Source organism: Scleropages formosus, chromosome 1 (genome assembly GCF_900964775.1).
Source record: "Scleropages formosus chromosome 1, fSclFor1.1, whole genome shotgun sequence".
Taxonomy (NCBI): Eukaryota; Metazoa; Chordata; class Actinopteri; order Osteoglossiformes; family Osteoglossidae; genus Scleropages; species Scleropages formosus.
This window is the reverse complement of record NC_041806.1, coordinates 14,666,890-14,685,076: the sequence shown is the minus strand read 5'-3', so window position 1 is coordinate 14,685,076 and position 18,187 is coordinate 14,666,890. Positions and strand designations below refer to the sequence as shown.

General features: G+C 45.8%; 1 protein-coding gene across 6 annotated transcripts in view; it reads left to right on the top strand.

The window, feature by feature from the left end:
- The window catches only part of znf536 (zinc finger protein 536), a 148,579-nt gene that overhangs the window by 31,603 nt on the left and 98,789 nt on the right, over positions 1–18,187 (top strand). For all 6 annotated transcript variants that reach the window (XM_018758163.2, XM_029251425.1, XM_018758159.2 and 3 more), the window contains exon 2: positions 17,790–17,909. Coding sequence is in view for 3 of the 6 variants with exons in the window: in XM_018758159.2 (XP_018613675.2) it covers positions 17,790–17,909 (120 nt within the window). In the remaining 3 variants the exon portion in view is untranslated. The remainder of the gene's footprint in view (positions 1–17,789; positions 17,910–18,187) is intronic.

Sequence of the window (18,187 nt, the reverse complement as noted above, 5' to 3'; positions counted from 1 at the left end):
CTGTGACTTCCAGCGACTGTCCTAGGTGTCTGTGTCTGTTGGCAAACTTCGACTTGTGACCAGTGTCCCCGTATTGCGATTTTCAGCTCTTTTCCCCTGGACACGTGAAATGATTATAAGCAATTCTTCTGTCTCATGGTCTCTTTTGAATTACAGTATGATGAAATTTAATATGCCCAGTTATATAGAAACTCACATTTCCTTACTTACATCCTTATTGCCGGACAACTTTTATAGTAGGTGTGTGTTGGTGATTGGTGTTCCGCTTACCTGGGTAGCTGCTTCTCTCAGTCACTTGAGTACTTTTTATAGCATTTTTGGTGTTTCAGATGCTCCTTGTCTGTATGTGTGTGTGTGTGTGTGTGTGTGTGTGTGCTCAAGCCACTACGCTAAAACCGGAGAGCTGGTACAGTAGTGCTTTGAGCTGCTGCCTTTTGACCTAAAGGTCGCAGCTTCAAATTTCACCTCCACCTGTAGTACTCCTGAGCAAGGGGGCTTATCATAAAAATTGCTCCAGTAAAAAAATATTACCCAGCTGTACCAATGGGTAAATAATTATAGGTAGATTAATGTGTAAGTCGCTTTGGAAAAAAGCGTCAGCTAAGCGAGTAAATATAAATGTGTGTATGTCAATTTGTGATTTTAGGACCCTGCTTATTGTCGCCTTTAAATTTTAGTCCTCGTACTTCAATGTGTTTGGTTGGTTCGACGGCCCGTTCTTGCATCTTATGCTGGCTGAGAATTTAACCCAGACTGAACCAGGATAAAATGATGCAAGTATTTATGTGTTTATGCTCTTTTCCCAGAAGGAGAACATGTAACTTCAAAGGAAAGTAGTTCTTTGAGTGACTGACTTGGATTTGGCTTTCTCCCATTCCACGTATCGTATTTTATTATTATCATTTCAGTTTTTCTATTGTGTCCTAGTTGTCGCAGTGCCCCACTAAATGAGATACCATATACCCATTTTGATGTGGCTGGGGCTTCAAGGACCACTCTTGCTCACTGAGGGTCTTTGGGAGCTGGTTTCTTTTGATTGATATGTGAAATAAGTTTCTTTCTGGGGATATAAAGGCTGAAAGGTGACCATTGTCAAGACAGGGACGCTTTGTGAGGAAACAATACGGTTCCCAAGGCCGAGAAACGTGTAAAAAAGATACAGCCATTGTGTACTTTCGGAACTTTAATTTTACTTGTGAGGTCATTTTAATCCTGATGAATTTTTATGGCTAGCCACACAACAGAAGAGCGAGCAGCTCCAACGCTGAAGAACCACCCACAGGCTAACTAGAAATCTAAACTTAAAGGGACGAAAAAGACTTTTTGTTGAAGGACACATTGGGTTGCATTTAAAGTGTTACAAAAGATCTGTCCTGAATGGTACTGGCTTTTTACATCGAAGTTTAAATGTGTAGGCTGAAATAAAAGTGAGATTAAACAACTCTTATGAACATAGTATTCACTGGATGGGGGATGCGGTGCAGACGTCCGATTTCTGATATCTTAACAAAGTGCCAAATGTAATGTTCGAGTGCAAAAGTCTTGCACAGCATATCGTGTTTATCATGGAAAAAAACAGTCTTTCAGTTGTATTTGTTTTTTTTTTTTTGTTTTTGGGGTCAGTTTTGAAAAAGCCTGACATGTTAAATTTGGTGTAGTAAAGCATCAGATTTGCCAGCGATTTCGCTAATCCCAGTTTACACCGCAGTGCGACGTCCTCGGCATGGTCTCGACTCACAGTTTCTCCTCAGCTGCAAATCTGAGGCACGTTTATGCAAATATAAACAAGACACCTACAACCAGCGAATTGCGCGGCAGCTGTAGAATGGAATTCAATTAAGACACACCGAGGCCTCGTAATTGATCCGCAAAATTTTTTCCCTCCTTGCTATTGTTTAATGAAAACAAATCTTGTTTTCAGCAATTGAAAATATGACAGAAACGACGAGTCGTCATCGGCCATTTTCCAGAACAAGTTCAGATTGGAGTGGAACATGTCTAGGAGGGCATCAGTCAGACCATGTCACAAGTTTCTTCTTTCTCGTCTGTTATATTGTTGACACTGGTTTTTAAAAAGGATAGCCTTTAAAAAAGTCATATATAATGTCACTCTAATCTTTACCATTGATTTTTCTTTAGTTCTTCTGTGGTATTAGAGAATAAATTAGGGCAAAGAATAAATGTTATGTTTCAGTTCCAGAGGTTTATGCTAATGGTTTAAAAGTCCACAGTGGCTTCAGCCTCAGTACATTGTGTGAGGAAGATGTGAGGAAGATGTTCCCTGTGCCGCTGCCTTATCCGGTTTCAGAGGCTTGTCACTCTTGTCTCTGCCCCTGCAAATTCCTCTTTATTTACTTAGTTGAGGCATTTTTCCTCAGGTGGCTTACAGTGTGATGTTAGTACACAAAGCTACTTACCCTGATTTATGCTTTGATGCGGCACGGTAATTTTTGGAACCACCTTGATAAAGGTTTGTACTACATAGGGGGCCTAATTGCAAGGAGATGGCTCTAAGCACCATGCCACCTGCTGCCCAGCCCCTGACACTGGGGTTCCGCTATGTGTCCGTTTCTTCTCTGAGCTGAAGCGCCACGCACGTTTGCCCTTACGCTTCCCTTCAAGGGGATGTGGTCGGACAGGACAGTGGGGAATGGACCGCACCCTCCTGCATCAACTATGGCACGTCTGCAGCAAGGGGGCATTTACCTGTCTGCCTGTCTGGTGGAATAGATGATTGACCTGCGCCCCCCCCCCCCCCCCCCCCCCCCAACTTGTCATCCTCTTGGAAAAATAAAAGGAACAGGGCCAAAGTCTTTCTTTTCCTGATTATTCGGTCAAATGGGAGTGAACGTGTACGAGAGCACAGCGTGTTCCGTTATATTATACTTTCATAGTTGAGCGGGGCAGAAGGCCAGTGGAAGGGAATACTTGCTATTTAATTACTGTCAGCTGAATGGACAGCGCTCACTTTCTCTCGTCCCCTCCCCTCCCCTCACCCCCCACCCCCGGTGCAAAAATTCTTATTCACTTAGTATGTAGGTCACATTACAGTGGTGTCTAGTTATTGGACATGGCTTAGATAACTGTTTGTTGAGTATTAAATGGTTTTGCTGCCTCAGCAAACTTCTGAACTGGTATTTTTCACACAGCTGTGCTACTGAAAGGAAGCGGCGCCGCAGCAGAAATCATGTCATCTCCTCGTCCTCCCAATTTGGCCAGCGAGGGCAATGTCATTTAGGAGAACAATCGTTTTAATCTATAAAAAAATACTGTATTGAATTAGTAAAGTACATATCGCATGAAGATATTTTGTTAAAAAGTGGAAAAAGATGAAACGGCCTTGCGGAGCTTTTTGAACTCAATCTTCATGACGGTTTGATAACACGTCGAGGGGAACAGAAGGACAGATTTGTACTTTGTGCCCGTTATCGCTGTTTGGTTTCCGTGACCGCGAGCACAGCTGAGGAATTAACATTCCCACAATGGCACCCTGAGTTCGGGTTGATGCCGCCAACGTTGTGCCAGTGTTACAGTAAAGGCACTCGGCGATCTGGGGCACATCCCCGCTTTCTCACGGTGTGCCGTTTCTGATGCGCTTCCAATAGAGGCCGTTTCTCTCTCTCCCGTTCTGAAGATGGGCCCAGATGGTGATTGATTTTTTCGAGTGCCTACGTCCCCTCTCGAGAAGGCCGTTGCCACCTCTTTTGTGCCGAGCAAGCCAGGCAGACTAACGCGATGATGCGACCGCCGAGCCCCATGCCACTGACGAGGGGCGCTGACTGACAGGATGCGCACAGCCCACTGTTAGGCACACACTATGCAGTGGCTTCTTTGGATGCTTAAAATGCGTTGTGGGCACCACAAAGGACAAATCCTGCCTCCCCTTTGTTAGAAAGGCAGTTGGACAGCAGAAAAACAAACTAACTGGAAATAGGAGAGGTGAATTATTTTGGACTTTCGAAGCTCTTTATTGTGTCTCTTGTCTTACTCGGTGGGTATGGGAGGGCAAATTTGTAATGGCTCCATTGAATCAATTCTACAGCTAAATGATGTCATTGGCTAACTAGCCATTCTCAGGCCATTGCCTCTGTTTGCGTGACTAAATGCATACAATTAAGGCCCAGCACTCCTCAGTCTCTATGAACTCATTGTTATCCAGGGTTCAAGTGCAGCGGTAATGGGCCTGGGGTACGGGGGGGCATGGGGTTCGAGCGGGCATATCTTCGCGGCAGAGCACACACATTGCTGGTTCCTAAAACGAATCTCTCATTATCTGCCGCATTATCTCTCACGTTCCGGACACCGACCACAACTGTGCCCTCCGTTGGTTTTTTCCTCTCTTCCGTCTGTCCGTGTCTCAGCACAGACCCAGCAACTTTCGCCGCCCGCAGTCATGGAGTTGCTGCTCCATAGATAGTAGTGACATCTATTTCTCGATGTTTTCTTGGGTGCAGGCCTCTTCGAAGGGTGGGGCAGCTGTAGAGTGAACAAAAAAATACCCACAAAATATATGAGAACAGTTTGACTCCTTGAAAAACAACCTGCTTTGTAAATTAACATAATTTATAAATGTTCTCACTTTGACAGTTTAGTGCCTCAGTAGTTATTTACTGTCAGAGCACTATGGATTTGAATGCTGATTGGAAGCACATGTACTGGTGTGTACCGTCCCCTGCTGATACGTCATACATCTCTCCCTTTTCTTCTCCAAACGATCGCCTCCAGCCATATTCCTTCATTCTCGGGACATGTCTCAGGGAGCTCTCAGGTGTCTGCAGAAGGAGATAGTGAACAGTTCACACAGACACACAGCGCTGCACCACGTAGCGTCCAGGCAGCGGCATTTGAGATCGCCTTGTATTTCCACACCTGAGTCAGGAGGAGGGGCTGTCTAGGCAGAGCGGCCGGCCGCCGTCTTTCATGTTGGTAAATGGATCTTACACTGTGGTGCGTCAACACGTGTAAGGAGCCCACGCCTCATTAGCCAGCCTAGATCACACTGCTGATAGAGTGATGGATGGTGACCAGGGCCCCAGCCCCATTACTCCTCCCGCCCAGAGTGCCGGGCATGGGGACCGGCCTGGGACTCATTACAGCGGGACCACACCGGCAGTAAACTGGGGTCACATGCAGCATTTTTACCTGGCTGGTTGGTTGTGGAGCTGAAAAATGTGGGATACGCTGTGCACACCCCCATGGGGACATGTTTGGGAAGCTTTAGTCTTTGCATCCTGCACCCGCACCCTTCCCTCTGACAGTGACGGCAAGCCAGACCCCCTTCCGCCGCACACCTACATCTGTTCTGCCTCCTCTGCTTTTGAGGGCTCTGCGCAAGTTTACATTCCTTTCATTCATGTGATGCTAGGCTTGCCCGTCACACGGCTAATTGGTTGCAGACGTCTTGGTAACCCTGAGGTGACTCAGCCACTCTTAGCGGTGAGGATTACGATGTGGCACAACATGAAGGTCGCAGGCCGCTGTCACCCGAGGCCTGCGTCCGTGGCCTGGCCCCTGCGGCGTTTCTTCATCCTGGAGGCTCCCATCGCACGCCCACTAAAGCGAACACCGGGGATGGCGAATGAGTGGCTCTGAGAGACATGTCTTCCAGCAGTCTGTCACATCAAGGCATCTGGTGCCTCTCTTCCTGCCTCCTTCCTGTTTGTTCTCTTCCGTGTGTCATGGCAAACATGCTTGATTGGATTTGCAGCAGTTGATGAGACAACACCAGTTCTAGAATGCAAAAAATCTCTAAAGAGTCATTTAAGTTGCCAGTCACCACTGCCTGCCGTCCATCTGTGAGAAGTGTGCCGGCAGCTCTTCTTGTGCTAACCCCAGACTGGGCCTCGCCACGCTGGAGTGAATTGTTGTCTGGGGGCATCACTTACACTGCGCTGCCTCAAGATCCCACCTTGTTCCTGACTGCAAAAGCCCTGGTCCCTCAGGGCCTCAGATGCTGAACCCGGAGGGTGTGCGATGCCGAGGGAACAGTCCCTTGAACAAAAACACCCTAGAATTGTCAGCTGGTTGGAAAAATAAAATAAATAAAATAAAATAAAATGACTGGCATTGTGCAGTATAAATTGAGGAGATTAAGATTAAGGCAAGAGCACGCACTGTCAAAATCAATAAACTAATAACAGCTTTAAATCCTGATGAGGACCTGTGTGGAAATATTTGAGGGAATTCATTAAGCCTGGTAATCCATGCTGTCATTGCCTGTACCTTTAGAAAAAGAGCAAAAAGGAAAAAGAAACAAAAAAGGAGCAAAGGAGTACATAAGATAAACAAGCACAGAATTTAATTTATGTCCTGTTAAGTATTTTTAAATGGTTGTCTTCCCACTGATTTGCCATTAGAAGGTATTTCACTTCGGCGGAAAGCTTCGGATTAAAAGGCTTTGTTTGCCTTTTTTCCCGTGCTAAATTCCCAGAGGAGCAAAAAATGCGAGGACCACATCAAAGTTGCCTCCGATTTTGGAATGTGGAAGGCAAATATTTTGTGGTAGGTGAGAATTAATCGTCTGGTGTAAAAAGCGTAGCGCATTAATATCTGTTGTCACCCTGACTAGACATTTAGTGGGGCTCATTTGCTGAGTATTTGTGCAGTTTTAAGTGGCTTACAACAAGCGGAGAATAGCAGAAATCCCCCTGTTTAAAATACACGACACACCTGTGCTTGATAGCAGCATATGGTGTCGGAAACGCAGCCACGTACAGTAGCTGGGCCACTTCCACACACGTGTCTTACTTTTAGTACAGTGGATTCTTCTCGCGTAATGGCTCTTTCTTTCCAGAACGACCGAAGTGCCTTGTTTAGGCTGTGTGCAAGGTGAGTTTTCCCGTCCAAGTGTATGATTGAGCCCGCAGAGGGTCCCTGTCCCTGCTCCGAGCTACTCGCTCCCGGAAGATCGGGGTCATTTACACGGCCTTCGCGGAACTAGCAGCGCTGTGTGCGTTAGTGTCGCCAGCGTGGCATGAGACATTACGATGAAAAAGGCATTTTCAAAGGTGTATGTTTACGTATTTATATATATATACATACACATAGTAGGAAAACGGTTTAGCTCTCGGAATAGTCACAGAAAAAGGATGACAGCTTGCAGATGATCTCATCTTTTTAAGTTTCTGAGTGATCGCATCAACTGAGGTGGCATTGTGTTTCAGCGCCGCTCTGTGAAGCCGCTCTGCACTTTCCACGTCTTGCGCAGACGTTCCGCTGGAAAGCGCAGACGATGTGGCTGATGCTGACCGCAGCCCTACAGGAGATGACAGGCAGCGTGTTTAGTATTAATGTCAGCGCTTGTATCTTCTCCCTCCCCGGCACTTGGCGGTGTTGCCTTCGGACAGGAAGTCCTGATTGGCTTTGTTCAGTTGTTCCAGCCGTCAACGAGTTCTGACATCTGCTCCCCTCCCGACCGTTTTGACTAATCGTGATCAGAAGGTCTAGCCGGCGTGGGGGTGCGAGCAGATTCCCACTCAGGGTTCAACGGCAGACGAAAAGGCAACGGTAATAGGCTGTGCATCTAAATGCTAGATGATGGAAAGATCAATTTTTATGGTGTTAGACGTATTTAACAAGGCTGCACTTGTGCGGCTGGGCAAACAAAAAGTGACTGATTCGCTTCTACATTAAAAGGCAATCACATCAGCCTTAAAAAGTGCTCTTGTATTCCTAATATATTTATGCCTTATACATGCTCTAAGGAAAAAGAAAGGTCTGGGTTGCTGGCATGTGATGTGATATCTTAGACGTGTGGAATCTGAAGAGGGGGTGATATCCAGCCAGATACAGGTACGAAGAATTCTCTTTCTGTTTTGTCGAGTTATGTGTTTGAATTTACCACTTCGATATAAAAAGAGCTCGACTGGAGAGCACGGTCCCATCCACAGGAAGCCTGTTTCAAATTAAAGGCAGAAACTGAAGAAATGGAAACGGCACATCCAGATTTTCTTTTTTACGCCGATTACCCAGACTTTAAATTAATTTCTTGCAGACGCTGAGTGTTTTTTTTTTTCTTTGTTTTGTAATACTTTTTTCCTGTCCCACAAACAGGTGTTTGCCACATTCTGGACTACAGAAAGGGCAGATGGGTGTTTTCTTGATCGATACGGACCTGAGGTCTTGAACCGAAAACCAACTATTGACCCGCTCTGAGAGAGGTAGAAGCTTATATGCAGGGTAGATGGTAAGAAGCCAAAGGTGTGTCCCGCATGTGTGGCCTGTGAGTTCCATCCCGACTGAAAAAGCAAATACGATGAGCGTTGGTATGCCACTCGTGAGTTGGCCTGGCACCGCAGTCACATCATGTCCTCCGTGATTATTAATAAGCCTCAGCTCAGTGGAACGTCCCAGTAAGAGAACGCATTGTCACAGAGAGCTCCAAAATAAGCCATGTAAATGCCAGTGTTTTGCTGGGGTCCTACTGGGAATGTGAGATGTGTAGCTACTGGACATTTCTGGGAAAGAGACCTTGCTTTGCGGTTAAAATGATAACGCAAAATTAATGACATGAAAGACATGGATTTTGTCCCACTGAAAAGTATATTTTTGGAAATGTTTACCAGGCATGTGGGTGTTGATAGCTGCTTTTTGTTGTAGGGATTAAAATGGACTAATGCGTTTACAATAAACTTGGAACTACACCTTGTAGCTTTAACATCAAGAAATTATTGTTCAGAATGTATCATTATGTTTAAAATATATGAAGTTTGCAGAGACCGCCACCGCCTATGTCCCCATTTTATAGGTGTCGGCAGTTACCTGACAGATCGTCCTCCTGCCTGGAAGAAAACTCAAATGAAAAGCATTTTTTAGAGTTACAAAGTGAAAGTAAACAAGAGGAAAATTACCAAAAATGGACCTGGCCCCCCGCCCCCCGCCCTAGTGATTATGCCACTGATGGGGGTTGTGGAGCCGAAGGACGGTTACGTTCTGTTCAGCTGAAGGAGCTCCGTGGTAAAACCACGCAGTACCCCGCAGACCATTTGATGCAATAATCAGCCAGGCTAAAAAGTGATTAGAATATATCAGCACACCTCTTTTCAGCAATGCAGCTGCTCGGAAAATTCAAGTCTTCCCGGATAATATCACACTGGCTGGCTTTCTGTTTGTGTTGTGTGTGCGCACGCGTGCGTGCGTGTGTTTGTTTTTTAGTGTGTATGTGCTTTTCTTTCATTGTCAGCTTGACGGAATGCCTTTTTTAAGCATGCACGCCTTCTTGCCTCCAAATTTTCTGCATTCATCATTGTATTATGAAGGCTCCCGGGGAATAAAAATACACACAGGTTACATGTCAGTTGCGTTCAGTTGCGTTCCATTCCATCCTTGTCTTTTGTTCAGTGCTGTGGGTCTTCAGATGAACAGTTTGTTCTTTCGCCATACAGATTTTCCCTTATTTTTTCGTATTTTTATTGAGTGTTTCAGGTTGATGTCATGCAGTGTGGGAGCCCCATATTGTCAGAAGAGGTATGACTGGGAAAGCCTGTCTTTCAGGGACCTCAGAGGGACAGAGCCAGAGTGGTACCCCAAGCCCGATAGTGCAGAACCAATGCAGCCGATGGCTCTTTTAAGATTGCTTTCTTTCGAGTATCAAGGGTTTCAGGAAGGGCCATGCGGTTGTACCGCAGAGAGCAGTGCACTTCACCTAAACTGGCTCAGTAAGACATCCTGCTCTATGAGTGGGTAAAGCTGTGACTTTGGATAAAAGCTTTAGCTTAGCAGTGAACTAATAAAGCAGAAAGAAGGAGTTCTGTCTGTAAGATGAAGCCATGTAGGCTCATATGGGGTCGAGACCCCATCCTGGGAATGGTTCTCAGCGATGCCTTTCTGGTGAATCCTGGGATGGAGAACAGGAGAACAGAGGAAAAGGAGGGGAACAGTCTGTAAGATGAACCGTGCAGCCAGCCTGCACTCGTGTAAATTGCATTGTGTTTCTCCTTTTTCATTTCCATTTTGCGCATAATGCTTTTTCCCAGCAAGTTTTTAGTGATATTATTAGCATGTGAGCATTTCTCAAGAGATTCTGTCAATAGGATCCTTTACTTTGGATGCATTAGACCCTCGTAATTGCTGAATGAACTTGGGCAAAGTATGTGGACTTAAATACAGAGACGAATAAATCTCTCCTTACAAGGCCAGACAAATGATAATGATTAATGGATGGTATTGGTTTAAGGAAACAGAAAACCCTGGTTTCAAAACTGCCAGAGCGTAGCAGAATATACTTGACAGCCGGTGCAGAGAGTGGCACGAGTCTTGGACTTTTCCAGGGTGTTAGCGTGGCGAATATCGATGGGAAGGAGCATGGCTTGGCGCCATTATCAGTGACGGTGAAAAAGCGAGCAGTACTGTCATGTTACAAAAGGCAAGGGTCTGTGTTTGCCTTTCTATCTGATGTTAGACAAGTAGCTACTGAGGCTTTTTCTGTGTCAGCCCAACAATATATGAGCAAGGAAAATCACATTCGCATTTATGCTTTCTCTGTTGTTCAGTGATAATCCTCAAGTGCTACGTTCCCTCTCTGTGGCCTCGGCCCAGTGGGTGCCAGTGTGTGCTACGCTGCGCACCGAATCAGCCAAAGAAACCATGAAGAGGATAGTTGATGTTTTTTTTTCTCCCCTGCAGCGAAGCGGGAGATATTGTTGTTTGATAAAGGGTTCTATAAATGATGAAAAGTTAATGAAGAGGTAACTTAATGATGTAATGAATATTGTTGCACAAGGTCAAAAGAGATGGGAGGGGTTTCGCTTTGGGGATAGAGAGCAGGCCTGGGCCTGCGGTCGTCACTGTAAAGATGTGGAGCTCTTATTTGTTTGGGGTGGGGGTGGGGTGCAATGTTCAGATTTGTTCAGAACGAGGCCCGTGGAGGCCTACCCCAGACTGGCAGTGGGTGATTAAAAATTGAGAGGGTCTGAGTGACAGACACTACAGAGAGTTCACTGGTGTCAGGTGGAATCGATGGAACTCTGAAGGGGACGTAGGTGGAGGGGCTGTAATGTGGGCTGGCCCAAGGTACGAATATTCCTGGATCGTAGAGTTGGTCTGTTGTTTGCTACAGCGTGCAAGTTCTTGGGATGCTTGGACTAGTACACTGATTATTGACCAGTGTACAGTAACACAGGAAGGAATGAGTGAGTTTGAGTCTTCAGGTTAAGTTAACCTTCCTAAGGGGCTTTTTAGGGAAGTGGTCATCAGTGAACTTCTGCGATACCCAGGGTCCACCCAGGGTACCACAGAGTATGAAAGTCAGAAAGCGTAAAACAGCTAAACTGCATTGTGGGACACGGTGGAGAGTGTCGGATCCATCCCTGGGGATGCGTCCTCCTTCGACACCGATGACCCAGTAGTTGGGCGGCACCCAGTTGTTTCCTTCTCACCGTTTTCCCACCAGAAAGGAAGCGCTGTTGGTCTTGATGCATTGTCTCTGCTGAGCTGGATGGAGGACGATACCCCTACAGTGTTCATGTCAGAGAGGGAGGGCGGTCAGAGGGAAAACGCCAACTGGGGTGGATGAGCAGAGCAGGTGACAGAGGGAAGTCACCAAAAGTGCTAATTAAAGAAAGGGAAACATGCACTCACTTCACGTTAAATGGATTTATTTTATTTGCATATGCCTTCGTCCAGCTACTTCATTGCTTAATAATTTACTGAAGCATTGCTGTTTGTTTTCTCAAGGGCACAACAGCTTTAACCACTCCACCCCCTGCTGGCCATGACCTGTGGCATTCATGAGAGTGTTATAGGGACTCTCAAGCCCTTATACGTGGCTGACAGGCACTTTCTGGAAATGGTCCTAAGCCATACACACACTCCAATCAGAAAGTGTACATTTTTTTAGGTTGGTTAAGGGTGGTCTTCTGCTTTCTCAATCACAAGCAAACTGCCCTTGAGGGTGGGTTTTGTGTGACCCCCCCTTCCTCCAGCCTGTCGTGTCTCCTGGAACTGGCCGAGCAGGACACAGGAGGTGCCGAAAACTCACAAAGCAGATGGAAGCCTTGCAGCTTTTGTTTAGCTTCAGACTGGACTTTTTTTCACTCTCAATAACTTTGTTTAAAATAATTGGGACACATCCGTTTTGTTTACCCTCCGCTCTTCGCCAGCAAGTTGTTTACTCCTTCAATGATGTCGAAGATATTTTACAGTTGTGGTATTTGTATAGCTGGCATAGAAAGGGACAGTTTGTTGGGATCACGGCCTGGGGGCTAATGTTGAAATATCTAGCGGGACTTAATAAATACATGAGTGAGTGAGGACAGTAACGTGTGCCGTGGGGGAGGGGACGGTATACCATTTGACTGAAATCACTTCCTTTTCTTAATCAAAAGAGGACAGAAGAAGGCTGAGAGACTCCCATCTGCACATCACAGGCTGGGCGGCTGCAGTGTCCCTGGTCCTGGCCTGAGTGGGAACCCCACGGGCCACTTGATGACAGTCATGGAAATACTCCGGTTGGACAAGTGCATTACAGTTCACGCAGTGCGGTACACTCTAGGGACTTCTTTGACAACGGGAGAGCACCACTTCCTGGACTGGGATAGAACGGGACAAGCCGAGGTCCGAGCAAACCCCTCGACACATGTCAGTCCTGTGCAAAAGCATCAAAAGTGGTTGGACGTGTAAACCATCACGCACAATCTCTCTGTGCAATAGTCACTGTTTCCCAGACACACATGCTGCCTGGTGTTTCTGTTTTGGAGTTCCTTATGGAGGGAGACGGTTCGTCATCGACATGGGATAGCAGTACAATAAAAAAACATCTGGCCCTCAGTCCTCCAATGTTCCTGTCCCACAGTGTGAATCACCGTTCCTCTTATATCTGTACTAAGAGAATTTGAGACCTACCTGCATAAATGTCACTCTCAAACTGCCCCTGGAGCGATTGTGCGGGAAGAACGTTCACGACGGCACCACTATGCCAAAGCTCTCGTTTACCAGGTTGCAGTTGGGCGGAACATTTCGGTGTTGCCGTCACAGGAGGTGGCTGCATCGCTGCAGACCACTGTAGGGAGACAAAACATCTCTAGCTCATGTAAAATTAAACAGTCTGTTTCATTTAAACATGGAGTTCCGTAACATTTCACATTGGTTTCACGTCATCACAAATGCATATTTCCAATTCTCATGCATAAATAAAGCATATTAAATGTGTGTATGCAACTGGTGTGTCACCAAGAACATACCGTATAGCCTTAATGCTGTGGGGTTCCGTATTGTAACTGTGCTTTACCCGCTCTGACAGTGTGATTCATCCCAGAAAACCCTCTCTGAAAACAATCGCTCGGTACGTAAACTTTTCAGAATGTTCTAAAGAAGTATGAAACAATAATCTGTGTGTGGGCCCCGAACGCTGAGAAGGCAAACATTTCACAATAAGTTGTTTAAACAGAGAGCTCGGCTTCGGCGGACACAGATAGGCCATGCTGTGTTAATTACGCACGCTCGTAAAAATAAATTGGCGATACGAAACGTTGCTTTCTGTATGGCAATATTTAACCTTTAATAGTAAAGGTTATACCAGTGCTGTACAAGAGGATGTGGTGTTTTAACACAAAATAAGCCAGGACGAGAACAAAAAAATGAAAAGAATGGCTTTATATCCAACAAAGGCCCCAGTGTTTACTCTGAATTTAAAGACTTTCAAATTCTGCCCGCCATTCTGCTGCGTTAGAGAGAAGCCAGCTCAAACTAGTTTATTATTGCTAAAGTGTGCAAGAAGTAATACATGTAAAAGTTGTATAGATGTGCACTGGAGGCCCGAGTTTGCGGTGGCACTTTTTTCGTGCACTTTTTTCAGTGGCGATATGTTACTGTATATCAGAAGGGAGAAAAGAGAGTAAATTTTTTTTCCCAAACCTCAGACGTAGGTTTTCGCTGCTGGGTGGCCAGTTTCATTTTGCCCTGTTAACATAAGAATAGGGGGGGTTAGCTGGTTTAAATTATTCTGTGCCTCTGTGGCTGCGTAGCAGGAGCTGTTGTTATCCACTTAAAACTTCAGATGTTCTCCTTCTCTCCAGCTCTCCCTCCCTCTCTCCCTTCCTTCCTTCCCCTCTCTCTCTCCCTCCCTCCGTCTCCCACCCGGACAGTGTGTGCGACTTCCTCGGTCGGGGTCTCAAACAGGGGGTGTTGCGGGGAGGCACAGACTGGGCTCCTAGCGTGTCTTTGCATCCCGGGCCCTCGGTGTGCATATCTAACACGGAGCCACTGTCTCCAGCTAATCGTATTACACCCACAGCTCTAACCTTTGTTTCTGATTAACATTAACTCACCTTAAAATTGACTCGTGTAGGATGCATGAAATACTTCTGTTCTGCAATTTTAAGGTCCGTGGAGGAATTGGGTTACAAATACATGTTTAGAGACTTTTTTCAATTTTTCAGAGCTGGCAGGCAGGGAGGGTGGAGAGTGGATAAACTGTGCTTAAAGACATCTGGATGCGATGAAATGCCATTTGTCTAAACAGAAAAAGAAATCCCACAAGCCACCCAAGCGTGCTTTTTGGTTTTTATCACTTGTACAGTGTTTTTAAAAGTAGTATACTGACAAACATTTCACAGTTGAAGGCCTGAAGTCTTCCAAGACCTTGTCTTCCAAAAAAGATAAGATTTTCCCACAGTTGTTGTGCTGAGGCCGTTGTCAGGCGCTCCTCTTAGTGAAGTGTCGGATAGAGGTATTTACAGAGAGCTGTTATTTACTCTGCAGGGATAACTGGGCCCAAGTAAGGATGTACTCGCCACACTAACGTTCAGGATTGTTGTTTATCAGATTACTGGACCTGATACGAAGAATGCTATGATTGTAGCACCACATAATTAAATTCTGCATTGATTTTTTGTTTCTTAATCAAGGAAGACCTTGGGATGATTGCAGATGTATTGTGAAAGGCTCGCTGAAATTCAGCATTAATAAAATGAATTACATTTATTTATTTGTTACCATTTCCAGGACTGTGTCTTTACAATAGGCACAAAAAGGGACCTCCATGCTTGTATAATGGAGTTTGCAGTCTGAAGTCTCATCACTGTTGGTAGCATCTTTTATGTTTTTTAATGATTCACACTAAATACACGTATTGCAGTTTGTTTAGAGATGTTTTGGGCTGCCTTTATTCTGCGTCTGTTTTTCCTTTTTTTTTCACGTGTATCACCGTGAGGTAGAAACTCGCAATTTGACTACATTTACATTTACATTTATTCATTCGGCAGATGCTTTTCTCCAAAGCGACGTACATCTCAAAGAAATAAAATTTGTGCATTACCTTAGGAGAAAGAGACATAGCTGCAGATGTGCGACTCTTAAGTACAGTTAGTTAGTTTCCCTCACCATAATATATATAGGTACAATTAGTTTGTTTCCCTCCTCTGAGTACAGGGAAAAATCAGACAAATATGTAAATAATAAGTCTGAATGCGGAACACTTTGAATGTTTCTTTTCGTTAATTTTTGTTGATAATTGATTCCTGACATTACTGTGCAGGCAAGAGGCAGACACGGGGAGGGCCCCTAAACAAGAGAGTAAAAGAGGGAACGAGAGCGAGGAAGAGTGAGGGAGAAACACCTATAGATTTATCTGCTTCTTAATTCTATTTAAACAAATAGTCTTCAAGCCTGAGAAGGCTGTGCACAGGCATGCCCAGAATAATAAGTGTCATGAAATCTAATCAGATTTATAAGAGGAATTGATTGTTGTGTGGCAGCAGGAGAAGGAGAGTGGTTGACAATAAGATGAAATTTTAAGTGTTAATTTTTATGCTAATCTGCTGGCATCTCTGTGTGATGCAATTTGGCCCTGGCGCAGCAAAAAAAAAAAAAAGAAATTGTCCTGTCTGCACCATGGGAGGGGGATGGTGGGGGGAAATGTCAGTATGCATGCCAGACCCCGAAAGCTTATAATTTATTAGGTATGTTTCTATTAGTATGTGTCATAGTTGTTAGCGAGCCTCGCGCATGCCCAACACTCCCCTGCGCTCGTGCCCTCGCCGCGACCACCACCGCCGCAGCCACGGTCGGCCCCCACAGCGTTTCAGCTCACTGGCTGGAACACGAAGGCATTAAAGCATTATCATATATCGGGTGGTCCTTGCCCCCTGGACAAAAGGCTGTTTAATACAATTTAATGACATTCCCAAGGAGAGGGAGAGAGCGGGGCATGGGGAGGGGCACATGGTGGGGGAGGTGATGGCAAGACCCTCAGATTAAAATAGCATCTGTGTTTCTCATGGTTCACTCATGCAAACATTTCAGCTTAAGATGAGTGAAATGAGAGAGGCAGCAAGCGATGGAGATAAGGAGAGAGAGACAGAAACAGAGAGAGAGACAGAGACAGAGGGGTCAAGAGAGAAGGGGGCAGGAATAGGAGCAATAAGAAGAGGAGGAGGGCTGAGAGACGAAGGAGGTGTAAATCTGGGCCGTGCTGCATAACCCGCAGAGGACTGCAACCCCCCCCCCCCCAACATCAACATGCCAGGAAGTGATCGATTTACATCACTAGCATGATGATGTCATCCAAGTGGAGGCAAGTGAGGGCGACAGAGGAGTGATGGTGATGGAGACCTTATTTGGGTGATCTCTGACCCCGCCCCCGAAGCCCATCTGAGGGCCCCTCTGGTGACGTTGAGTTTCCCCGCTGCCAATGCGCCTTGGTGCCGCCCATCGCCACCGTGGAGTTTAAGGTTTGGATGCATTTCACATATAGGTCAATTAAATGCACCAACATCTGCTCGCACCCCACCATTTGCATATAGTATTCATATGTTAATGACATGCCTTTTTGTGTGTGTATGTGTTTGTGTGCAAGAGTGTGTGTTTCTTTTTTATTGATTTCCACCCCTCCTCTTGTTTAGAAGAAGACAAAATTGTGCATTCATGTAAGTTGTGGTTAGAAGGAATGAAGCACGTCCCTTTTCCCTCAATTTCCCGCATTTCCTCGATTTCCTGTACCTTTGCGCTTGGGGCAGGGTTCACCGAGCAGCAGAGCGAAAGTGAACCTGTCCATGTCTTTCCTGCGCCTGTGTTTCCAACACACACTGTGCACTATAGTGGGAAACTTCACTTTCCCAGGCAGCTCACAGCCTTATAAATCAATAATAACACAGATGGACCAGTGATAATCTATTTAAAATGCCTGATAGCAAATATTGTCGAACAGACGATTAGATATGGAACTCCTTCAGTTCTTTTCTTTACGTATTGCAGGATTGCTTGTAATGAAGGGCTACTTAAAAAGTATAATGAAAAAGGGACATGAAGCATGCTCGCAACACCTCTGTCCTGGGTAATGTGCCCTGTGGACTTGTGAATCTGTGGACGTGCGCCCATGACCGCTAACTGGTGGTCACACCTGCTGATATGTTAACAAGGAGCGTCTTTTCTCCAAGGCGAGCAGAGAACGGGGTCGCGTTAGAGGGTCCGCTCCTCCTTCACGGTCGAGAGCCTGATGTAGCGTGGGAAGGGCTGAGAAAACGAAGTGGAGGCTGTCAGAAATGGCAGCTGCTCGGGATCCTGACAAATATAAGCCCTTATTGATCCGATGAAAATGAAAGATCCCGGGGTGAGGCACAGTATTTAGCTTCTCGTCTGCGGCACGTCAGCCACGGCCTTGCTTTCGGGGATAGATTTTCAGTGCACCGCACTGCCGGGCTCCCGTTTCCTCTTTAACCTTTGGAGACGAGTTTCCTTGACCTCTGTGTATCGCTGCAATTCAGTGAATTTGTTACATTTCTCTTGACATCATCTCTCTGCCCCTCTCTCCCCCACCCCTCATGTCTCCCTCTTTCCCCTGTTGTTTGTGACAGGGACTCAGAAAGCACTCCCCGGGCATTGTCGCAGTACCCACTCCTATCCTCTAACCTTCCACTGAGCTTATTCCACCCCATCCGCCTGACCTGGAACAGGTATGCTGCTGGTGTGTTAAGGTAAGGGCCACCATCCCATTCACCTGTGCAGACAACATCACATTCCCGCAAACACACTGGGGCTACAGGCAACATAGCACACAACCTTAGTGTTTCTGAATGAGACTCATAAACAAAAAAAATCCATATTTCAGCTGTTGTTCTTAGCTATTACTAGAGACAACTGCAGTATTGTGATTTCTGATGTGTGTCTTGTCAGTGAACGACATTAGTCCAGTAGGTAGAACAAACACACCACAAGACAAGACGGACCTACATGCCATTCATGGTTCCCGTCT